The 22,146-nt window shown below is 36.2% G+C and overlaps 1 protein-coding gene across 5 annotated transcripts in view; it reads left to right on the top strand.

Moving 5' to 3' along the window:
• The first annotated feature begins 378 nt into the window (after window positions 1–378).
• Window positions 379–22,146, top strand: part of STAM2 (signal transducing adaptor molecule 2) — a 48,489-nt gene continuing 26,721 nt past the window's right edge. For 2 of the 5 annotated variants that reach the window (XM_036996044.2, XM_036996043.2), the window contains exons 1-7: window positions 395–692; window positions 15,711–15,795; window positions 16,730–16,805; window positions 16,921–17,019; window positions 17,903–18,049; window positions 19,574–19,643; window positions 20,961–21,147. In XM_036996044.2, the coding sequence (XP_036851939.2) occupies window positions 653–692; window positions 15,711–15,795; window positions 16,730–16,805; window positions 16,921–17,019; window positions 17,903–18,049; window positions 19,574–19,643; window positions 20,961–21,147 (704 nt within the window). In that variant the 5' untranslated portion in view covers window positions 395–652. Of the gene's footprint in view, window positions 693–2,975; window positions 3,209–15,710; window positions 15,796–16,729; window positions 16,806–16,920; window positions 17,020–17,902; window positions 18,050–19,573; window positions 19,644–20,960; window positions 21,148–22,146 lie in introns of all 5 variants that reach the window. The other 3 variants (XM_036996045.2, XM_073241449.1, XM_036996046.2) reach the window with 3 other exon arrangements.

Genomic DNA, 22,146 nt, shown 5'->3' with positions numbered 1-22,146 from the left:
TTTAGGCATCAACGAGGAGAGTGCAATACCGCAAGCGTCAAGAGCGGAGCCAAACCTTTCGCTGCTCTCAACGCCACCTGTGCGCCGAGACGCCGATCTGTTTCCAGGGCAACGGGACTAGTCTGCAGTTTAGGAATAAACTATTAAAGAGCTAGAATTCGACTGTCTGAAGCCGTAGCCTCACCGGGAGAATCACAAGCGCCCCCTGCAGAACCGTCGCGAACACGGCAGCTTCGGGGCCTCTGGAGTCGCCCAATCCTAGGCGTGACAACTTCCGGCCCCGAAGGTCCCCCCGTTCCGTGGCTTGCTGGGGTCCTAGCGACGGGAAGGTGGCCGCAGCGGCCGCCTGCCTCCTACGGGGACTGGGACAGGGACTGCCACTTTCCCGGCGGGCGGCGGCGACAGGGACACTGAGAGAATACCCGCGCTGGCGGGACCTCACTGCGGCAGGGACGCTGGGTGCGGATCGCAGTGGCGGAGCGCCGCCCGGGAGCTGGCCCGGCAGGCGGGAGTTCGGCAGGTGCGGTGGCGGAAGTGCGAGGCCGCGGTCGGAGCCAAGCCGTCTAGGAAGCCGCGGCCGCGGGTCACCCAGCCCCCAGCAATTGCCGAGCTTCGGCCAGACACCAGCGGCTAGGGCTCAGCCGCCGGCGACATGCCTCTATTCACCGCCAACCCCTTCGAGCAGGACGTGGGTAAGTGCTGGGCCCTGGCCCTGGGCTGCTGTTTGTCGTGCTAGGAAAGTGGGCGGCGGCGACTCCAGAGACTGAAAAGCCCAGCGGAGAGAGAGAAGGGGGGCGGCGCCGCAGCCTCGCCGTCGGGATTTTTCAGGGGGCAATCTTGGCGCGTCGTCGTCGGTCTGGGGGCATGCCTCCTGCCCACCTGGGTTTGGGGACCCCCAAAAAAGGGCCATTTCCTCGCCCAATGTAGGAATAGGGAAGATCCTGGGGCTCGCTGGAGACTGGACCAGTTAAGCAATTGCGGAATTGATGATAGAAACTTCCTGCTCCCTTTAGAGCTGGGTAAGCACCCTCTCTCCCCGTTAGGAGATGACACCGCAGTGGAGACCCTGCCGTCCAGGGCAGCTCAACACTAGAGACCTCGACTTTCGCCCATTCAATGGGTACAACCTATTGCACCTCGCTCGTACCCAAATGCATCCAAGCGCTGATAGCACAGCGTCAGGATTTGTTTACAATGGTTGGAAGTATTACTGTGTGTCCATGGGCGGCGCCCCTGCTACAAGATGTTCCATCTTCTGATTTGAAAAGGAAAACCCTAGGATCTCCAAGCAATCGAGAACAACTAATATTTTTTTGTTGGGGTCGTAAGAGCGCTAATGTCTCAGCAACCGTGAAAGGAAAAAAAAAAAGATGAACGGGATAGGAGAACTAATTTTGCGTATTAGAATAACAGTAAAACAAACGGGCAAAGTAAGCAGTTTTGTAGCAGTACATTTTGTAGCAGTTAACAAAACCCTAGGTAGAGTTTTAGGACTTAGTGGAATGAAAAAAACACATGGCTGGAAATCCACACAGAATACTGCACATCACAACAGGGAGACACCTGTTTCATAGTTACATTTTCTAATTATGAGGTGACTCTAGAAAGTGGTATTTGTGATTTGGTATATTGTGATTCCAAAAGCCTGTTCAAAAGTGAGGTAGGATGGATGTTATAAGCTCCTTCCATTCCCAGAGAACTCAGAAATTTTATATCTTAACCCTTAGATAATCTTCAAATAGGTTTTTCCATAATTTCATTCAGCTTTTTTCTTGGTAGTTTAACACAGACGACTGACACAAATGTAGAAAGCATCATGTTGAGAGGCCCACAGCCTCTGCTTCTGGAAGCCCTTATGATGTCTTCCTTTGTTGCGTTGAGACCGGTACTACTTTCTGCTGCTGTTGCCAAGACTCTCATTTTGACCTGGTGAAATAAAACAGGGCAAAATGGACTAAGGCAAATGATTTTCAAATTGAAAAACTGTGGAACTCATTCTTCAGGGGAAATCTTTACCGAAGTCCATTGTCAGATTGAGAACTTATCTGCTCGAAGTAAGCGGAGTTGCTTTGCCTGTCTTTTCTAAACTTTCCCATGCACTGTTTAGTGGATCACAGTTTAGTGCCGCCACAGTGAAAGAGGCACTGCTGTTTAGACAAAAAACACTGCTGTGCATAGATTGTTTCACCAGCAGTGCCACCAACCAAAGCTGTCAGTACTTGCTGGCCCAGGTATGACTCGAGTCAGTGTCCACAGGCAGTTTGAGGGTGAAACTGAACTTGATTGAGGCCCACCTCAACTTTTTTTAGGCAAAGAAATGGAATTAGTAGAAAAAGTGGAATGAAATATGAAGGAGTTCTAACTGCCCTTAAACTTACAGAAGAGAAATTATATATTGCCTTTTTCAGACCTTAAAGCTCCTTCTAAATAAAATAGTTAAGTAGTACAAGCGAGTCACTATTTAACGTGAGATGTCTATAGGAATGATCCTTTGCAGTGTCGTCTTTGTCACCTACCCTCTTTGATTTAGTGAGATTTTTCTTACCATTGTTTCTTTTTTTTGTCATACCTGTGTTCACCTTCCATTCAACAAGTATGCATTGAATAATCACTGTGTGTCAGACATCAGGTGAAGTTCTGGGGACACAAAAAAACGTAATTGAGTTCCTGCCCTCAAGGAACAAAGTCTAATGGAGAAAAAACACACGCACAAAGATAATTGTAATATAGTGTGATAAATGTAATATTGGAAATACACGAGCCGTTTTACATTCTCCCTTTATTTAGACAGTTATCTTCCCTGAAGAGAAAGGCCTTCAGGCAGACGTTTCTCAGTGAGGGTGGTAACACCATCCTGTCTCCCACCTTTCCTGACAGCACTCTCCCTGAAGGAAGTGATCACCTCTTACTGTATGTATGATAAGGTCATTTTATAATGAAGGGCCTGTCAATGTGAAACTGCATTCCTTTGGTAGGTGCAGAGTCTCTCCAGAGGTAGAGCAATCCTTCTGACGTCATTCATGCTGGGAAGAAATCCTTGGCTCAGACCCTGAGAAGAGGCTGTAGTAGGTCAAGATGTCCAGCAAGGCACTCATACACTGATAATGGTACATGACCTATCAGGTGGAAGTAGACTGAAGCCTAGGGAGTTAAAGATCTCAGGCAGATCCTGCTTTCTAGTTGGAATCAGAACCTGTAAACCTTGAAGGTATGGTAGCATTAGAACTCTATATATTTTATTGGATTTCTTCAAATCTGGATTTTTAAATTTTGTTCAATAAAAGCCCTTTGAAGCTGTGCTGAGAAAAAGAAGAGAAAATACCCCCCTCTCCCCCCAGAGCCTTAAAGAGGATGTTCAGGGTTCCTGAGGTGGAACCTGCTTGGGGCAGCCACTCTTAGGGAATTCCAAGGGGAAAGTGAAGCGTGAGCTACAGAACCGTAGTACGAAGACTGAGTGGTCAGTGTTAAAAGGGAAGATGTCATTTCTTTTATATTCTGAACCAATTTTTCCAGTCTTACTGCATTGGTTCCTCAGTCATTACTTGTCTGTTCTGCTCCCTCACTCCATTTATCTGCTTATCTTGTTTTCTCTTTACTCCAGCCAGGCAGTCTTTCTTGTCATTTTCTGCCCCTGTGCCATTTGCTATTCACTGATAGACTTTTTCATTTTCCAATAACCTTGCTATCTTCTTCCTTAACGATGCAGAAACTTGTGTCCCACAAAGCTGAGCTCAAATTACACCTTGGGAAAACTCTTCTGAGAAGTGTCAACTTTTTAAAGGAGATTTTTCCAAGTGAAATTTGAATGCATGTAGTACTGTGTCTTCAGCTTGTGTTGCGTTAGAAGAACTTGACAATGAGGTAGCTTCAGACCTTTGGTTATAGAATTTTATCTCCATTGACACCCTAATAAAAGCAGATAAAGCATTCCAATAATACAAATTTATAACATTTAAATACTAAGTCAATTCTTGAATACAATAAGGTTTTTATAATCTTTGCAAAACAATAAAATAAAAATATTTGATTATGACTAGGCTTTCTTTCCATCTTCATTTTGCTTACATGGTACAAAAAATCTTAATACTTTCAGATAGTCATGAATTTTAGTTAATGTATTTTAGCATAAAGTACAGGATATAACATAAACTCCTATTCGTATCAGCTAACTCTGTCAAGCCTAATATTTTGCCACACTATTCTTCTTTTAAGAAAACATACAAGGTAGAGTTGAAATTCTCTGATATATTTAGCAGCTACCTGATCCTGTTCTTTTTCCTCCCTTCTTAGAGTTAAATACTCTCTGAAAAGATATAACCCTATTTTATAATATACTACACATGCAAAAATACTATAGGTATTGTTTTGCCTGTTTTTAAACTTAATAAAAAGAGTCGTTCTTTGTCATTTACAACTTGTCATATAGCATTTTTTATGGGAGTTACTCTTTGATATTTGTATTTCTACTTCATTAATTTTAAGTTATGTGGTATTCCATTGTATGAATACAGCACATTATTTATCCATTTTCCTAATAACGGACATGAAGTTTTTTCCAGTTTTTGGCTATTACAGACAGCCCTGCAGTGCAAGTTCTTATCCATGTTTTCTCGTTCGCATAAGGAGGGATTATTAGGGATTGTACCTTGAAGAGCAATTCTTATTAAAAGTGTAGCTAATGCAAAGTTGCAAAATATTCGGTAGTGCAGAATTGCCCTTCCAAGAGTTTGTGGGAGATTTTACACCCACCAGCAGCAGAAGTGAAGTCTCTTTTGTTCCACATCCTCACTAATACTGGGTACTGGCAGATTTTTTTAACTCGTGCCTGTTTGATGTGTCTGAAATAGGGTATTGTTTTCATTTCAGTCTCATTGCTAGTGAAGTTGAACATCTTTTTGTATATTTCTCCATTTTCTATAAATTACTGGCCTTTTACTTATTATTCTGTTGGATTATTTTTTCTTACTTATTTTAGAGTTCCATATACATTTCTATGAATCTTTTGTTGGTTATGAATGCAAATATGTATCCCAGTGTGTTGTTTCTTATTGTTTGTGATGTCTTTTATTGTTAAGAAAACTTAAGTTTTAATTAAGGGATAGTATCTTTCTCCCTTGATTTCATTTTTCTTGTTTAAGAAAGTCTTCTCTACTCTGAGGTTATAAGGATCTTGTCATATTTTCTTCTGAAAGTTTTATTAAAGTTTTTGTTTTTCATTGATAGGTCTTTAATCTACCTCGACTTGATTTTTGTTTAGGGTCTGAGGAATTTGATTGGATAATCATTTGACAACAGATAATTAGTTGTCTCATCCCCACTTACTGAGTTGTCTGTTTCTTCCCCTCTATTTTGGAACACTCTCTCCTTGAACACTGCATTTCCTTCTATGAGGCCTGTGTCTGTGCTATGTGTTCTGCTCTATTCTCTAATGTTGGGATTTGTAGGTGCTATGGCAAATCCCCCCGTTTCATTTTTCTCCATCCTGATAGTGTTAGCTGTTTTTGGCCTTTGTTCTTTTTGTATGGGTTTATGATCGGCTTGGTAAAAATCATAAAAGGGAATTTCTTTTAGGCTTGTAGGACTTGAGAGAAAAGGTACTGTAATTTATAATTTCTTTTCATGTGAAATGAGGTTGATAATTAAAAACACACATTATTATTCCTTGATAATAACATTTAGTTTTAAGCTTACTTAGATTATAGTTTGAATGTGAGACAAAGGGTAAGAGGATGTACAAAATAATACTATAGCAGTATAATTAGGTGAATGTGTTCCTGTGCTTTTTTTCTGTAAATGAAAGTACCTCAAAGGTGGTCAGTGTGTTAAGAGAATAGCCTTTGTTTATGACAACTGCTAGTTCTAACTATCTGTTGCCCAGATATCGAAATAAAACTTAAGAAGAATTTATCATTTCTGTATCTACTGCCATTTTTTTCCCCTCCTTCCTTCCTCTTTTCTTTCTTCATTGCCTTGTGTCCTCAGTTCTAACCTACCACCAACCTCCCCTTGGTTTTTCACTTTGTCTTAGTTACAAAGTTTTAAAAAATGCTTTTGCTTATGATCTTTTTCCTGTTTCAGATATCCTCCAGTCAGGAATATTTGTCAAACCCCCTTGGTGAGAATATTATTCTAGAAACCTGAGAGATTTTGATATTGCTCAAACATTCTTTTCCTTCATCCTTTCCTTGTTAGGACTGGATCCCCTTAGTAATGTTGATGAGCCTGTAACTGCCCATGGTGGGAGGGCAAGCACCCTGTGTTCCTGCCACAGCCCGTGGAACACTGACATTTCCTTACCACTGAGATTTGCTGTGACAGCTACCACTGTTCTTCCAGGCTTTCTTTACTTTCCTCTAGTTAAGGAATGTTGAAAACATGAAGATGCGGTGAAGTAGTTAACAGTTCTGACTGACTTTTAATGCAGCCTCAAGTTGTATTTAATTGGTGTCTTATACAAGAATGAAGGGAAATGATAAAGAATTCTAAAAGTCTGTTACACACAAGATCCCTGTTATTTAGTGTAATTTGTAAATGCTAGTATATAGAGTGAAAAATTTTTTCTTTAGGAAATTTTTATTGTAACTGAAAGCTTGCAAACTCTGTTTTGTCAGTAAATATTATATTATGAGCACTTGTTTATTTTCACTTGCAACATGACAGTGGTAGTAACTCAGAATTTCAGTTCATTTGAACTAAAAGGACTTTGTATTATCTGGAGCAGCTTCTTTTGCTTTCGTGTCACAGGACGAATTACCTTAACATACTCTTTTAAAGGCTCTGTTTAAACATATCAGGCACACCCAGTATTTTGGTTTCCCTATTACTGCTGAGCACTTGAGGTGCAAGTTTGAAAGGAAAGAACTTAAAAATGTTACTGCTTTGTTAGGCTCTGTTACTCTCGTTGATAGTGAATGTTTGTATTTAGCAATGGAATTGAACCTAAGAATGGTGACACATATCAGACATTGCCCCCTGAAAATTAATGACATTCTGAAGTGGCCACCTACTTATCTTCCACTGATATTTCTTAAATTTCATATCAGAAGTTTGTCAGTACATGGTGCTATAGTTTTTAATAATTTTAGCCATTCTAGTGGCTTTTATATGCATTTATCTGATGACAGTTGATGCTTAATATATTGAATATATTTATTTGCCAAATGAATATTCTCTTTTTTGAAGTATCTATTTAATTCTTTCATGCAATTTTCTTTTCTCTTAATTTTCACAACTCTGTTTTAAAACACGGTAGCCATTTAAATATCCATTTTACAAAGGAGAACATGTGTTCAGGTTTGAATGGATCAGAGCTGAGGGGAATTAGCTAGCAACCTTAAGCTAGTAAGTTTCAGAGCTGGGTGTAGAGAAGGCAAATCTTCAATGTTTAGCAGGTGATGTGTGTACTGCACATGTCTGAGTGTGCATATGGAGCCTAAAAGTTCTCCATAGGGCCATACAGTGTACATAATGATTTCCTGTCCGCAGAGGTCAAGTGATCACCTGCCCAGCCCGCTTTTGATTCTGCGTCTGTGATGTTCAGGCGTGTTAGTGGCTACTTGGGAGACTCATTTTTCCTTTTGTCCAGCTATCAGTAAGTGTCTTGCATGTGAAGCTTCCCAGTAGGTCTGTTACAACAGAAATTACATGTTCTGCATTTCTGCTTCTGCCCTAAAACAAACCATTCCCATTTTTTTAGAGTTGGGAGAGGGCATGGCTTGCAACAGGGTTGCAGAGGGCATCTTGGAAATTTTAGTCAAGAAGAAAGTGAACTTGCAGGAATTTAAAGGCTGGCCTTAGACCTTTTTCTTTTCCTATTCCTTTTTTTTTAATTTTTAAGTTTTAATTATTTTATTTTTTGACCTTTGTCCTTTTTAATAGCTGGTTACAATATTAAAAGGCAGTAAAAGGTGAAATTGATTTAGTTTTTTTCTATTTCCTGAAAAAATATTGTTGGTGACATGTGAAATGAAAAAGAGGGGCAATCACTCTAGTGTATTCCATGAGAGCAAGAAGCTCTTTTAAGTATATTGTATTATTAAATGATACAGCAAATGGAGTTAATCATAGCATTCTTCCTGATCCTTTCCTTATGAACAAGAGTTGATCTTGCATTTGTCCTATTCAGTATATGTAAAATGTTTATACATAGGGAAACTGAAAACTAATTTGTTGTTGGGAGGAGTTGATTTATCAGTTTTGAACAAATCCTGCACTCAAGAGAGGCAGTTGAATTTAGTATTTAATTTACAGAGTATACCCTGAGCCAGGCAGCCCAGATTAAAATCCCCATTTTACTGCTTACTATCTGTATAACCTTGTGTTAGGTACTTTTCTGTGTCTCAGTATCCTCATCTTTAAAATGGGAATCCTTAATTTGTTGGATCGAAGTGTAAGTGCTTTCACATACATAAAAAAAGCTTTGAGGCTATTGCTTGTTACTGTTTTTAATCAAATTATTACCAATCAGTGCTGAGAGGTGTAAGTAGTTTTCATTTTAGGAGATAATGAACAGTGTATTTTAAATTACATGAACAGTGTAGAATTTATATTACTGCTTTCCTCAGAGGAAACTGAAGATTTGAATTAATAAAAACTTATCCAAACAAATCAAAACATTAAATGGGGAGGAGGATTAAATGAGAACATGTGTGTTAAACTCAAGTACCCTAGAATGCTTAGTATGGTTGTTGTCATTGGAGTCCAAGAGGGAGGGGAAATACTTATAATCTGTCAAGTTGAAGCATTGGGCATTTAAATATTTTAATCTAAATTTAACTATACAAGAATTATGTGGTCTAGAAACTTAACAAACATGTAGAATTACTTTAATAGCATAAACATGGATGATTTATTTGTAAATTAGAAAAATTGGCACTCCTACATTTTCAAATAGTTGTAGTTTATAATGAATTGGTCTAAAGAATATTTTTACATCCAGTAAAAGCTGTCAGCTGAGGTTTTCTGATATCAAAGTGAATTCTCATTTACTTGCTTTCCATTTTCTAGTTTATTTCTGCTATTAAAAAAATACTTTTGTAAAAAGATTACAATTTTCCCATTCTTCTACAATTTTAAGGTATAAAATAATTTTTTTCTTATGAATATATAAAAAGCATTTTTGTCTCTAAGATCTAAACATTGCTTTAATCATGTCCCAGGATCTATGTAGTTTCCTAATTATCATAACTTTTTATATTGCCTCTGTTACAGTCTTTAATTATATGTCCTGATTGTTAATTTCCATACGATTAGGTATTACATTTGGTCTAATAAAAATACATTATATTCAGAGAGTATGCTGTGTATGTTGTCCTAGAATTTTTCCAGTTTTTGATGGTTGCATTCCCATTTGAAGTAAGACTTAAACTCTGCTTTAATGTTCAGGCAGTCTTCGCTTCCCATAGTTACAATAAGCATGAATTTAGTTATCATACTTTATTTAAATAACACCAATTCTCCAACAATAAGCTTTGTCATACTCTGAGCATAGAACTCTGCCGAGCCTGACTAGATTTTTGACCTGCAGAACTATGAACTAATAATGGATGGCATTTTAAACCACTGATTTGTAGTAATTTGTTATATAGGAAGTTTGAAAAACTGGTATCCTGAGATTTTTCATTTTTTTAAAATCTTTTTTCTCTTATTCAAATTTTATAACTTCTTTGAACTTTTTTTTCACATTTACTGTTTCTGCAATCTTCAATCTGCTTCTAAGCCAGTCTAGAGAATCTTTTTAGTTGAGATATACTTTTTAGTTCTTGAAACCCCATTTTTATAGGTTCCATTTCTCTGCTAAGCATTCACCCTTACTTATTATAACCATCTGTTGCCTCAAGTTCTTGAAAAAATATATATAATTCTTGCTTTAATGTACTTTTTGCTAATTCTGTCATTATGCTATTATTTTTTTATTACTTTTATCTTGATTGTGGAGTACTTTTTTGCATATCTGATTATTTTTTTATATTTTGTTGAGTTTTGTTCTGATAGTAAGTAATATTATTGGAGGTATTTGTCGGGCTTGGGGTTCTTTGTGAGGCAGGCCTATTTTGATATAGAACTAAATTCTAGGGGGCCTTTAATACTTAGGTGTGGATCTTAATCCTAATCTTTTTTGGTGTTTCAAATGAATGCTTGAAATGTACTCTTTGCTCTGGTTGGGTGGGGTATCAGTCTGCACTGGCTGCCATAAGAAGGTACTATAGACTAGGTAGACAAACAACAAATTTCTTTTCTGACAGTTCTGGGGACTGAAGTTCAAGATCAAGGTTCCAGAGGGGTTGGTGTCTGGTTTTCAGTGTGTCTTCATATGACTTCTCCTTTGTGTATGTGTTATCTCTTCTTGTAAGGACACTAATCCTATTGGATCAGTGCCCCATCCCTATAATCAATCTCATTTAACCTTAAGAACTTCTTTAGAGGCCCAGTCTCCAAATACAGAAATACTGAGTGTTAGGGCTTCAACATAGGAACTTTGTGGAGACACAAACATTCATTCTTTAACAGGCAGGAACTCCAAAGACTCCTCAGCACTGTACAACCTTTCAGCCCCATGCTAGGTGATTTCTCTAGACCTCATAGAGCCTCACCCTGTGTGCACCCCTGGGTGTATGTGTGGCCTAGCCCTTGACCAAGGACCCACAGTAAATCCCTGTGCTCAGAAATCTGGTCTTTGTCTCCCAGCTGCTCCGTTCAGGCTAGTTTTCCTTGTGTTGGAACAGGAAAGTGTTCCCAAGAGAAAGCTGGGACCATCTCTTCATACTTCTTTCTCTCAGCAATCTCAGACTTGCACTGCCTGTTGTTCGTTTCCTGAACACAGTTGTCTCCTCATTTGTTTTGGCCTGTTTATACTTGTTTTTGGTGGGATAGCAAATCTGGTAGCAGATGAGAAGCAGACCAATCATAAGTTTTTATTTCCAAACACAGTAGGAAGTGCCATACAAATCTCTTGTGGGCATTCTTCTATTATGTAGTTAATTTTTCTATTACTGACAGAGCCTATTTTATTAAAAGTTTTATGGGTAGACTTGAATTCTTTTTAAAGCTGCATGTTGAGCATAATGAACTGTGTAGAGTGGGTGCCTTTTTGTCCCTGTTAGGTACTGATGTAATAATTCTTTATGATACTGCTAAGAATCTTTCTGAACTATTTCACTGTGTATTTGAGGCTCCTGTATACAGCAGTCAAAACCTGGTGATGAAATGTTATGACTTACACCCACCATACCCTGGAAGTTTAGCACTGAGGCCCTAGGAGGGCTTTTTGACTCTCTACCTTCTCTGTGCATTTGACACAGGATAATGGGAGATAGGGCCCCAACACTGGGCAGAATGACATGCTGTGAGAGAATGGTTCTTTAATTATAATATTTAAAATTCTTCCAGGAGTTTAAAATACTCCTTTGTACATAATTTAACTGTTATTTAGTTCACTTGAAAAATGAAATTCTTTTTGGCAGGCTATTATAAAGTCTTCAGATTTTATACTTTTAAAAAGAATAATTGTGAGTCCTGTATTTGTAGAGAGTAAACTGTGCTGGATAGAGTATTCATATCAGGATTTTCCCATTTTTCATAAAAATTAAATCAAGTAAAAAATACACTATCTAGTTATTTTTGAAATTGTTGGAAGGTTTATTGGGAGGTGGTGAATAGGCTTAACATTTAATTATGTATCACGTGGCCAAAATTGAAAAACTCATCCTTAATGGTTGAGATCTAACAGGAATAGGTAGGTTGTTAGATGATCCAAAGTCAGACTCAACTGTGTGTGTGTGTGTGTGTGTGTGTGTGTGTGTGTGTGTGTGTGTGTGTGTGTGTTCATACACATATATACTGACAAAATTTGGTAGTTGATGATGCTGGCTTCTCAGATCAAAGAGGAAAGGATAGATTTTTAAATGTTGAAACTACTGACAAGTAATTTGTAAAGATATTTTTCTGTTCTTGCCTCACATGTGCCAAATGAAATTCCAGAGAGACTAAAGATTTACTTGTAGAAAAGAAATAATATATATGCAAAAGAGAATATGGATAAATATTTAATCTTCAGGCAGTTCTAAACACTGTGCCAAATGATACTATAAAAAGAAAGAATGATAGATCTATACAGTAAAAACAAAACCCCAGCATAAGCTGAGAAAATATAAGCCTGAAGCTGGCAAGTCATGTAATATGTGTGATTTGCTCTTCAGACTCAAGATACAAGGTTAGTTACCTATATAATCTATACAATAAGTCCTTGCTTCTCGAGGCATTCCCTTTGTATTTACCTTGTCTCCTGGTTTAGACCCCCATGAAGGTAGTAATGTCATTCTTCTTTGGTAAATTAGCAGAGAACTGGAACCTCATAAACCCACTAGTGCTGTTGCCTTTTGCTGCCACATGGTGTTGCTATTGAAGTTGGTTCTATGCAGCCCCTTGCATGTTTGTCTAAGCAGCAGTGAAGCGAAAGCTCTTTCTGATCCAGAACTTTGCACAGACTTTCCTGGGGCCACATTGAACATCGCAAAGGCTCTTAGAGTTTGCAAACTCAGAAACTCTTGTTTCCCGCACTCCAGCCACTGTACCAGGGTAATAGGATATGGAGAGGCTACTAGCATCATTCATTCATTCTTCGAACAAATATTTACTGAGTGCCTACTCTGTGCCCCCAGATACTGTTCTGTGCACTTGAAGTAATGATAGTGAACAAAACAAAAAATTCTTGCCATAATGGGGCTTATATTCATTCTGGGCGCCGAGGAGAGGGAGAGGTCATGGCAGAGACATGAAACATGAGATTAAATATTTTTGGCAGGCTATTTGAGGCTGTGAAACATCTAAATAAGGGCCTGTACATGAAATCCTGACCTCTTTTAATTATAATCTTCTACGTGGGGCATCAGTGTGAATAACACCAGTGAGTATAGCAAAGAAGAGGCTGAGAGTACTTGATGGATTTAAAACTAGTTTTCCAGTAACTTCTCACTAGCATGTGTAAGCACTTTGTGGCCTCTCTGTATAATTGTACATCATGCAACTAATAAAAATATTGGTATAGATGTATATTTATGAACATGGGTAGATGTTTATAAGTGGAAATGAAGGTTAGGAAATTATACATTTAGTATAATCACAATATTGTGGGAAATACTTTCTGTCTACCCCTGAGGTTTCCTTCTTGAAAATGGAGTTCTATTAGTGTCACCCTGAGTCTGCCGTGTTCTTTATCATCTTTGGTGTTATTACTTACCTGATTGGTAAATGTGAGAGTAGTTGGGCCTGCAGATGCCCTTTGTGTAAGAGATAGCCTTTCCCAAGCCTTTGAGTGACTTCTCATCCACTTCTGTGGAGTAAGTTGTGCTGGGGCTCCCCTCTGCATGGAGAGGTCTGCCCGTCTACTTCTAAGGCATGTCCAGCTTTGGGGCTCACCATGAGCAAGCCTGTTCATGCAGTGCACTAAAGCTTCTCAGTAATAACTGATATAACACCTGGTTTTATTTATCAACTTGTTCATAACTTTGGCAGGGAAGGGGTTATCAGTTTTGGGGTGCTTTCTTTGGAAACACCTATGGTCCTATTTTATTTAGTTTTACATATATATTACTATTGTTTCAATACATAGAAAAATGCCTGGAAAGATATGCATCATGGTTTTAAAAGAGGTTGGTAGAATTAGGAGGGGTTTTCTTTTTCTCATCTGTACTTTTGAATTCACTGAATTTATTAGACACGTGATTAAGAAATAGTCAAGCATTTTTAAACCTCTGAAATTATACAGCCTGGTCTTTCCCACGTAGAAGTTACTCATGTTTGTACAAGGGAAAAAATTGGACCTGAGTAGGTTAAGTTTGGTGCTTAAGTCTAAAACTTATCGTAGACAAAAATATGTTACTCTTCTAAGATCTCTGGCTTGTTATTTTATCACCTATGGCAAAATAATTGCTTTCTATCCATAAAAATAGTTAGGCAATTTGCATTTTTTAAAAATTGAGTTCCAGCATTTAACTGAGGTTAACTGGATTCTGTATTTCTCTTTCCTACTTGCAAAGTATAGCTGTTTGCTAAGGCTGTTTGTTGGCTTCTTTTATTATTCCTTGCTTTTAAATAAGGAACTGCTCTAGATGGTTGCCACTCTTCTCTGCTTATCATTGTGATAAGTCTGTATGTATGTAGTATTCAAGTTTGGCTGTATTTTAAATTATAGAATATATTAAAAGGAGAAAAGACATAAAGAAAATGGTTCTAAAGTAAATTTTTATGTCTTCACCCTTCTGTATTAGCAGGGGAAAAATATCTCTTGATATTGAAATTATAAAAGTTAATGTAAAAATGCAACATAAATCAATCATTTTGATTATGCTTTTTAAAAGTTTACTTTTCAGTTTTTATTTTGATCATGAAATATTTCAGACAAAAAAGCATGCTGAAAATAAAGAATTTCTGAATACTCACTGTACAACGTCATTAACAAATTTTTATGAATACAGTTAGGCCTCTGTATGCCACATTTTGAGCCCTCCTTCACCTCCAGTTTGATGTTTATCATTCTATATACATTAATCTGTATGTATCTCTAAAGAATATAGTGTATTTTTGAATGTTTTAAAACTTTATGTGAAACATACACTTATTGCTGTCAAGAATGTTAAAGGGTATGGTGCTTTGAAAAATTGTCAGTTCCTAGCGTAATTAAACAGAATTAACCCAAGACCCAGCAGTTCTAGGTATATACTAAAGAGATATGAAAACATATGTCCACACAAACGTAGCAGCACTGCATTGTTCCTATTAGCCAAAAGTTAAAAGAAAAAAAACCCAATGTTCATCAGCTGATGAATGGATAAATAAAATGGGGTGTATTTATGCAATGGAATATTATTCAGTAATAAAAAGAAATGAAGTACTGAAACATGTTTCAGAGTGGATGAACCTAAAAGAAGCCAGTCACAAAAGACATGTATATTGAATGGTTCTATTTGTATGAAGAGTCTAGAATAGGTTATAGAGACAGAAAGTAGATTAGTGGTAGTTTAGGATGGAGAGAATGGGCTGTGGCCACTAGTGGGTATGAATTGTTTTCTAGGGTGATGAAAACGTAAAATTAGTGTTGATAGTTGCACAACTCTGTGAATATACTAAAAACACTGAATTGTTCACTGTAAACAGGTGAATTGTATTGGGGTATGAATTTTATCTCAATAAAGCTGTTAAAAAGTTCATGTGAGTGTTATATTTTCAATTAGCTATTGTAACGCAATATAAGCCAAAACAAATCATCATATTTTGAGATTTATGTATTTTTGTGCATGTAGTTTATTTCTGTTTACCCCATTTTCACATTCCATTTTATGAATTTATTATTTTATTACGAATTTATGTATTTTATTAATCTTCATTTGCTCTTAAAAACAATGCTTCAGTGAACAGTTTAATCTATATTTCTTAATATGATGACACATTTTTAAGGCTTTCTTCTAAATTAGAATTTGACAGGATTATTGATAATTTGTAATTTATTTAGTACTATTTGACTGTTTAGAAGACATTTATTGGTGTACTTAGAACATTTAATTCATTTAATTATACATTCAAATTTGAAATTAGTAAAAGTATCTTCTGAATTTTTTTCATAGTTACTTTATAGGTGGCAAAAGAACTGTCTTTCTTGATATTTGAGTGTTACATAAGATGTCCTAATTTTTGTGTATGCTAATATTTTATAGAAAAAGCCACAAATGAGTACAACACTGCGGAAGATTGGAGTCTTATTATGGACATATGTGACAAAGTTGGAAGTACTCCTAATGGGTAAGATGCCCAATTAGGCCCAGTGAATGTTTAGGAGCTTAATAACTTGTCTCTTTTTCATATGTAACTTTGAAAGGATAGTAGGATTTTATTATTTACTTTTGGGAGCTAAACGTAAAGAGCTCCTGGTGCAGCCATTAATTTATAGGACTAACCTTTCCCTGAAAGAACAAATGGAAAAGAATTCAACTGAAAAACTGAGCTATATATATTCAAATACATAATTTAAAGTCTTGACACAATAGTTATACATATTAACAATGAATAGGTGAGTTAATTAGGGAATTCCCCTGTGACTTAGACATGTATAGGAGCCTTTTGATATTGAAGTAAGTCTAATAATATAATAGATAATATACTGAAAACGTCTTTCAGTAATAAGTAAATGTAGTTACATCACAATGAAAAAAGTGATTATGAAGGAAGGGTGCTCTCTTGGAGGAGAATGTGGATTATATTTGAGATATGTGGGAGACTGGTGAAAGCATTTTTTTCCGTTACAGCCTTTCAGAGTACATTGATGCATGTTTGTACTTATACCTTTTAAAACTATATATGTCCTGTGGGGTTTTTTTTTTTTTTTTTTTTTTTTCAAGAAAAGAATTTGCTGTCTGAAAATTGAGTCGGTCTTGAGGAAATGAAAAGATAATTTATATGCTGTATAGTTCTCATGTTGACTGACTTTTTTGAAATGATTTGACTCTTAATTTTGGAATATGCAACCTTTGCAACAAGCTATTTCTTTCTTTTTTTAACATTCTACAAGTCTGAGTGAAAGATTGTGTAAAACTATTTTATAGATTTGTTTCTGTATCAAAGTGAAGTTTTTAGGATTTTTTAAATTTAAGGTTATTTGGTATTAGAAGACCTTATATTTTTAATATTTGAATTGAAATTCTGAATAAATACTTAATCTTCTTCATTTTTTTCTTAGAGCAAAAGATTGCCTAAAAGCCATAATGAAAAGGGTAAATCATAAGGTTCCTCATGTTGCTCTGCAGGCATTAACTGTAAGTAAAGTAAAAATTTTATTATTTGACCCAATTTTAAATGTTTATTTATTTCAGTAAGTTAAGTAAGATAATATCTCAACATTTGTATATTGATTTTTATTTTAATTAATAGCTTCTTGGGGCTTGTGTGGCAAACTGTGGAAAGATATTTCATTTAGAAGTATGTTCCCGTGATTTTGCAACAGAAGTACGTGCTGTGATAAAAAATAAGGTAAATTTTAAACAGAGAAGAAATTTAAGTCATTAAAAAAATACACATACTGTATATAATTTTAACTATATAGAGCATTAATAAAATTGTATTATAAATGAAATCATTTTTAGATAAATTTGAAATGAAATAAACTTCCTGTTCTAAAATTTGAGGTTTTCATTTGTAGCACCAAAAACTATTTTCCTCCCAAAGCATATGTTGTAATGACAATAGCTAACCTTTATTGACAGTAAGCAGTCACTGCTTTAAGCGTTTTACATATACTATCTTATTTAATGTTCTTAATAATCCTTGTCATTTCTGTTGATTATGTAGAAACTGAGGCTTGGATTAAGTAACTTGTCCAGGGTCATGCACCTAGTAATTGGCATAGCTGACAATCATCCAAGTTTCTGTGACTTCAGAGTCCAAACTAACCACCAATTTGTACTGATTCCTATTAGAGATGGTGAGCAAAGGGGGCCTTTATTTCAGCAGGGTGGAGTGGGTCTTCATGGTAGGGTGGTTGTTACTGATTTCTGTGGAACAGCACTATTCTCATGCTGTCAGCCGCATGAGAATTTTAGTTTAGTTGATTTAAAAAGCTTAATCTAAAATTCAAAGTACTAAAACATCAAATAGCTCTGAATAGAAAGTATTTTTTGTCATTGTAGTAAGACTTAGAAATTGATGTTTAAAAAGGGTAATTTTGGAAGCAACAACCAAATCTTAAAATATAAATAGGCGTTTACCAAGTTCTCATTTAGACTAGGGACTGCTGGACTTTGTTGCTATTCATATAATTAAAGAGAATTTTTTTTTGTGGTAATTCTCTTTGTTAAATAATTGAAGTACTTAGTTTAACCACAGGGTTTTTTTTTTCTTTGCCTTTTCTTAAAAGGCTCATCCTAAAGTATGTGAAAAACTGAAATCCTTAATGGTGGAGTGGTCAGAAGAATTTCAAAAGGACCCTCAGTTTAGTCTAATATCTGCAACTGTCAAGTCTATGAAAGAAGAAGGAATTACTTTTCCACCAGCAGGTTCTCAGGTAAGAGATTCATTCAGACCTGTGGTTGACCCTATACTATTTTGAAGGTATGTATCTTATGTAAAAGCTGGGCAACATCAGTCGTAATCAGTTACCCACCTCCACTCCCCAAGTGCCTGCCTAGTATATTCTAATTGTTGAGTGAGTTTCTTCTATATGTCAGAACTCTGAGAAGTGAATCAGCTGTTAATAATCTGTTCAATGTTACTCTAAGTCTGGAATCTGTAAAAGGTGTAGATGTATGATAGAGCCCTTATGTTCAAGAAGGGTAGCTATATACATGTGAAAAATAACTAAATTATAAATGACAAATACAGATGAGGGGGTACCTTGACTAGATGCCAGGAGAGAGGGTAACTCTGGACTGGAATGATGAAGAAGTAAAGAGGTAGAATTATTAGACTGGAATGTGTTTTGATTGGTTGACAAGAGTGAAGAGGTCATACCAGGGGAGGAATGACATGAACATATTCATGGAATTGAGGAAGTTCAAGACTGTTTTGTTCAAGAGTGAATATGCCTGGAGTGAATGGTTAACATATAAGATGGGTGGCATTACAAGACCAGAAATTTATCTGTAGAGAGAGGGAGTAGCTTTAGTAGGACAGGGTTGGAGGCAGGGATAGTGAGTCATAAAGTGGACTATTTATTTAGGTCTGTGGGAGAAAAACACTTTATCTTCTGTTTTGCTCTCACTGCCTCTTGCCTTCCAATTGATATTAGGATGTGGGCTAGGGAAAGAGACTAAGAGGAGCACTAAATATTTTTTTAAATTTTAGACTGTAGATTAGAGAGACAAAAAGCATATCTTTATAATTGACCAGGCCAAAGAGTTCAAGATAGAATTTTGGGACAAAAGTCTTATAAGTAATAAAAAGCAACCGTTTTCTGGCTCTGTCCTTTCCACACATTATTCTAAAAAATATTTGTTAAAGAAGTCGTTGATGGTTCACAATCCTGGAACCTTTTGTCATCCATGCCTTTAAATGTAAGCATGACCTTCCTTTCTCCTCCGCATGCCTGAAAGCCACCACCATTTGAACACATAAGTAGTAAGAGAGAGCCTAGCATGTATTCCTAGAAGCACACCTGTGTCTCTCCCCTCCGCCTCTTCTCTTCAGTAATCATTATGGCCTCTCCCTGCCCCTTCTGTAGCTCTGCACTTGTAGCGGTCTAGCATCTCTCACTGCGTAAGAGACTTTGGACAGTTGATATCAGGAAGTACAATCAGGAAAGATTTGTATTTAAGTACTTTTTCTATGCCAAGTTCTCTGTCAAATACTAAGATTCGTACAAAATGTAAACCAGTTCATGCCCTTTGTGAGTTTATAATGTTTTGAAAATTTCTCATGTTCTATTTTAGTATTTGAAAGCAGCTACTTAAAATTTAATCATAAAGGACTTCACTTTCAAATGAAACTGATTAGTTATATCAGTTTATTTTAATTAGCATGTTGGAGTAATTACAGAGCTTGTGTTTTCTTTGAAAGGGTAGTTGTGTTCATTTTACTCATACATTTATAGACTGTCTTAGCTGCTGCCAAAAACGGTACGTCATCGAACAAAAACAAAGAAGATGAAGACATAGCTAAAGGTAAATGATCAAGATGTATAATGTTTAGTAAAACATTCTTGTCAGATACTTTTTTGAAATAAAATTATGCTAGCATGGTATACTTTTATTACCTCAAATCTAAAAACTAATGGGGTCTGAAAAGTAAGGAAAACAATTGACATGATATAAGATTAATTTGTTATCTTTGTCAATATTATGTATTTAATGTCCTACCTTTGGAGGGATTACATTTCACCTTTTCTTTAATGCCAAAGTTATGAGTCAAGCACAGAAATATGTTCATGGCTTGTCCTATATAGAAAGCAACCCATATTATAATGTCACAATCTGTTTGCTATAAAAATAATAGCTGCTGTATATGACAGTCTGTGATAATAAGGAATGAGCAAAAACTTTATTTTAAAAATCCGAACTCTCCTTTGGTTGGGAGTGGGGAGGAAATAAGTATGTGCTGAGCTCTATCCTAGGCGCTATATTGATTTACAAATCCTGTAATGAATCCCTTGTAATAACTAAGGTAGAATAAAAGAGCTGTTCGATACATGTGTAAATAGAATCATGTACTTCTTAAAAATAGGAATGGTAAATTCTCGTGAAAGTGTTTGTGTGAGAGGTATCATTTTATCTCTGCTCTAAGGGCACAAACTATTTGCTAGGTGGAGGAGGAGGTGTGGCAAGGATTGAGCAACGGCAGGAAGGCAGGGAAACAGGTGCCGCCATAGATGTGCAGCATAGTCAGTTCTCAGGAGCAGCTGCAGTAATGGAAAGAGAAGCAAGGCCAAGATGCTGATCTGAAATGTGTAGAATTTGCTAATCAGTACAGTCAGCCACCTACCTGTGTTGAACATCTGTATCAGAGAGAATTATTGAAATTGCTGTATGTGTGCGCCATTATGAAAACATGAATTTGGTGAATGTGTTCATAAATTTTCATTTATTGTGAATATTTTAAATGCAGGTTATCAGATTCAAGGTAAACATACTAAGCAAACCACCCTGTGGTATTTGAAACCACAGCCATAACAAGTGGTTGCTTTTTTGTTAAAAACAATACATGTAGGGGACACTGTAAGAAACCTTGAAGAAATTATATGTGTATCGTGGGGTTATAACATGAATAATGAAGATACTAAAAACGTTAAAAAGGCATGAATTTCTGCCCTGCCTCTTTCTCTCCCAAAGAAAGTTAACTATTTAGCATTTAATTGGGCAAATAAAATATTTCCTTGATGTATTTTTAGGAAATACAGCTTTCTAATATTTCTTTATAAACTTAAAAAAAATCAGAATTAATTCTGGATGTCCTTTTTCCGGTATTTTCATTTTTCAAACTAGCTATTGAATTATCGCTGCAAGAACAGAAGCAACAGCACACGGAAACCAAGTCCTTATATCCACCTGCAGAGATTCAGTTAAACAATAAAGCTGCAAGAAAAGTGAGAGCCTTATATGATTTTGAAGCCGTTGAGGACAATGAACTCACCTTTAAACATGGTGAAATTATTATTGTTTTGGATGACAGGTATGTTTTAAGTCTTTGTTTCTGAAACAGTTTGAAATTATTAAGTATACTATCCTTATTTAGAATCCCAGATACCCAGTTCCTTGATTTTGGTGTATCTAAATCATAACAGAACCTTTTCATACCTTAATAATTTTTTTCTAAAATGAAAGATTAAGTAATGTGAGTTTCTTATTCTTCTGTTAAATTTAGTAAAGTATTCTTTATATCTTGGATAAAAGATGTATTAAATATTGTTGATTATCACAATTGGGAGACATAAATATTCAGTCATCAGAATGCATTTACAGTGGGAATTGTGTATACTGTAATTCCTGGCAAAAAAAACCTTAGGAAGAAATATATTACCTTTGATCAAAGCAACCAGAAGCTATGCTGTGCTCCTCCACAATTCTTACTCGGGTGCTGTACTCTCCCTCACAATTTCTCTATCATTTGAAGTTGTAATAAAAGTAGATTTATCTACTTAGGCCTAATTCTATTATTGACTTTTTACAAGAAGCTAATGAAATTTAGCAAGAGTGATACCTAACATCTTTTTGCTATGAACAGAGATTGCAAACGTATTGAGTATCTATTATAAGTTAGGCTACATCGTGTATTTTTAAGTGGATATACAAAATGATTTTACACTGCTGCAGTAAAGACTTTCTAATATTTGTATGTAGTAAATATTTATTTATATTGATAATGTTTTGTAATAAGCTCTGTTTATAATAAAAAATGAATGACCACTCAGTTCTGTCATCATAAAACCTATAATACAGTGAAGGAGTTAAAATCGTTCTACAGGTAATTGTATGGAATCCAGTTGTGAATGTCATAAAGGAAACATTGAGCTCCGGAAGAGAGTGGGTTAGACCCTGATGCAAACATCTGGGAAATACGGCTTATCCACAGAGTCTTTTGAGATGAACGTTGAGTGATTTTGATAGAACAGGAAAAATTTTGCAAGAAATTAAGAATAGGAAAAAGAAGGCCTTTTAGGAAATCAAGATA

This window comes from Manis javanica, chromosome 7, assembly GCF_040802235.1.
Source record: "Manis javanica isolate MJ-LG chromosome 7, MJ_LKY, whole genome shotgun sequence".
NCBI lineage: Eukaryota > Metazoa > Chordata > Mammalia > Pholidota > Manidae > Manis > Manis javanica.
Note: the sequence above shows the minus strand (reverse complement) of the source record. Positions and strands in the feature narration are given on the sequence as shown.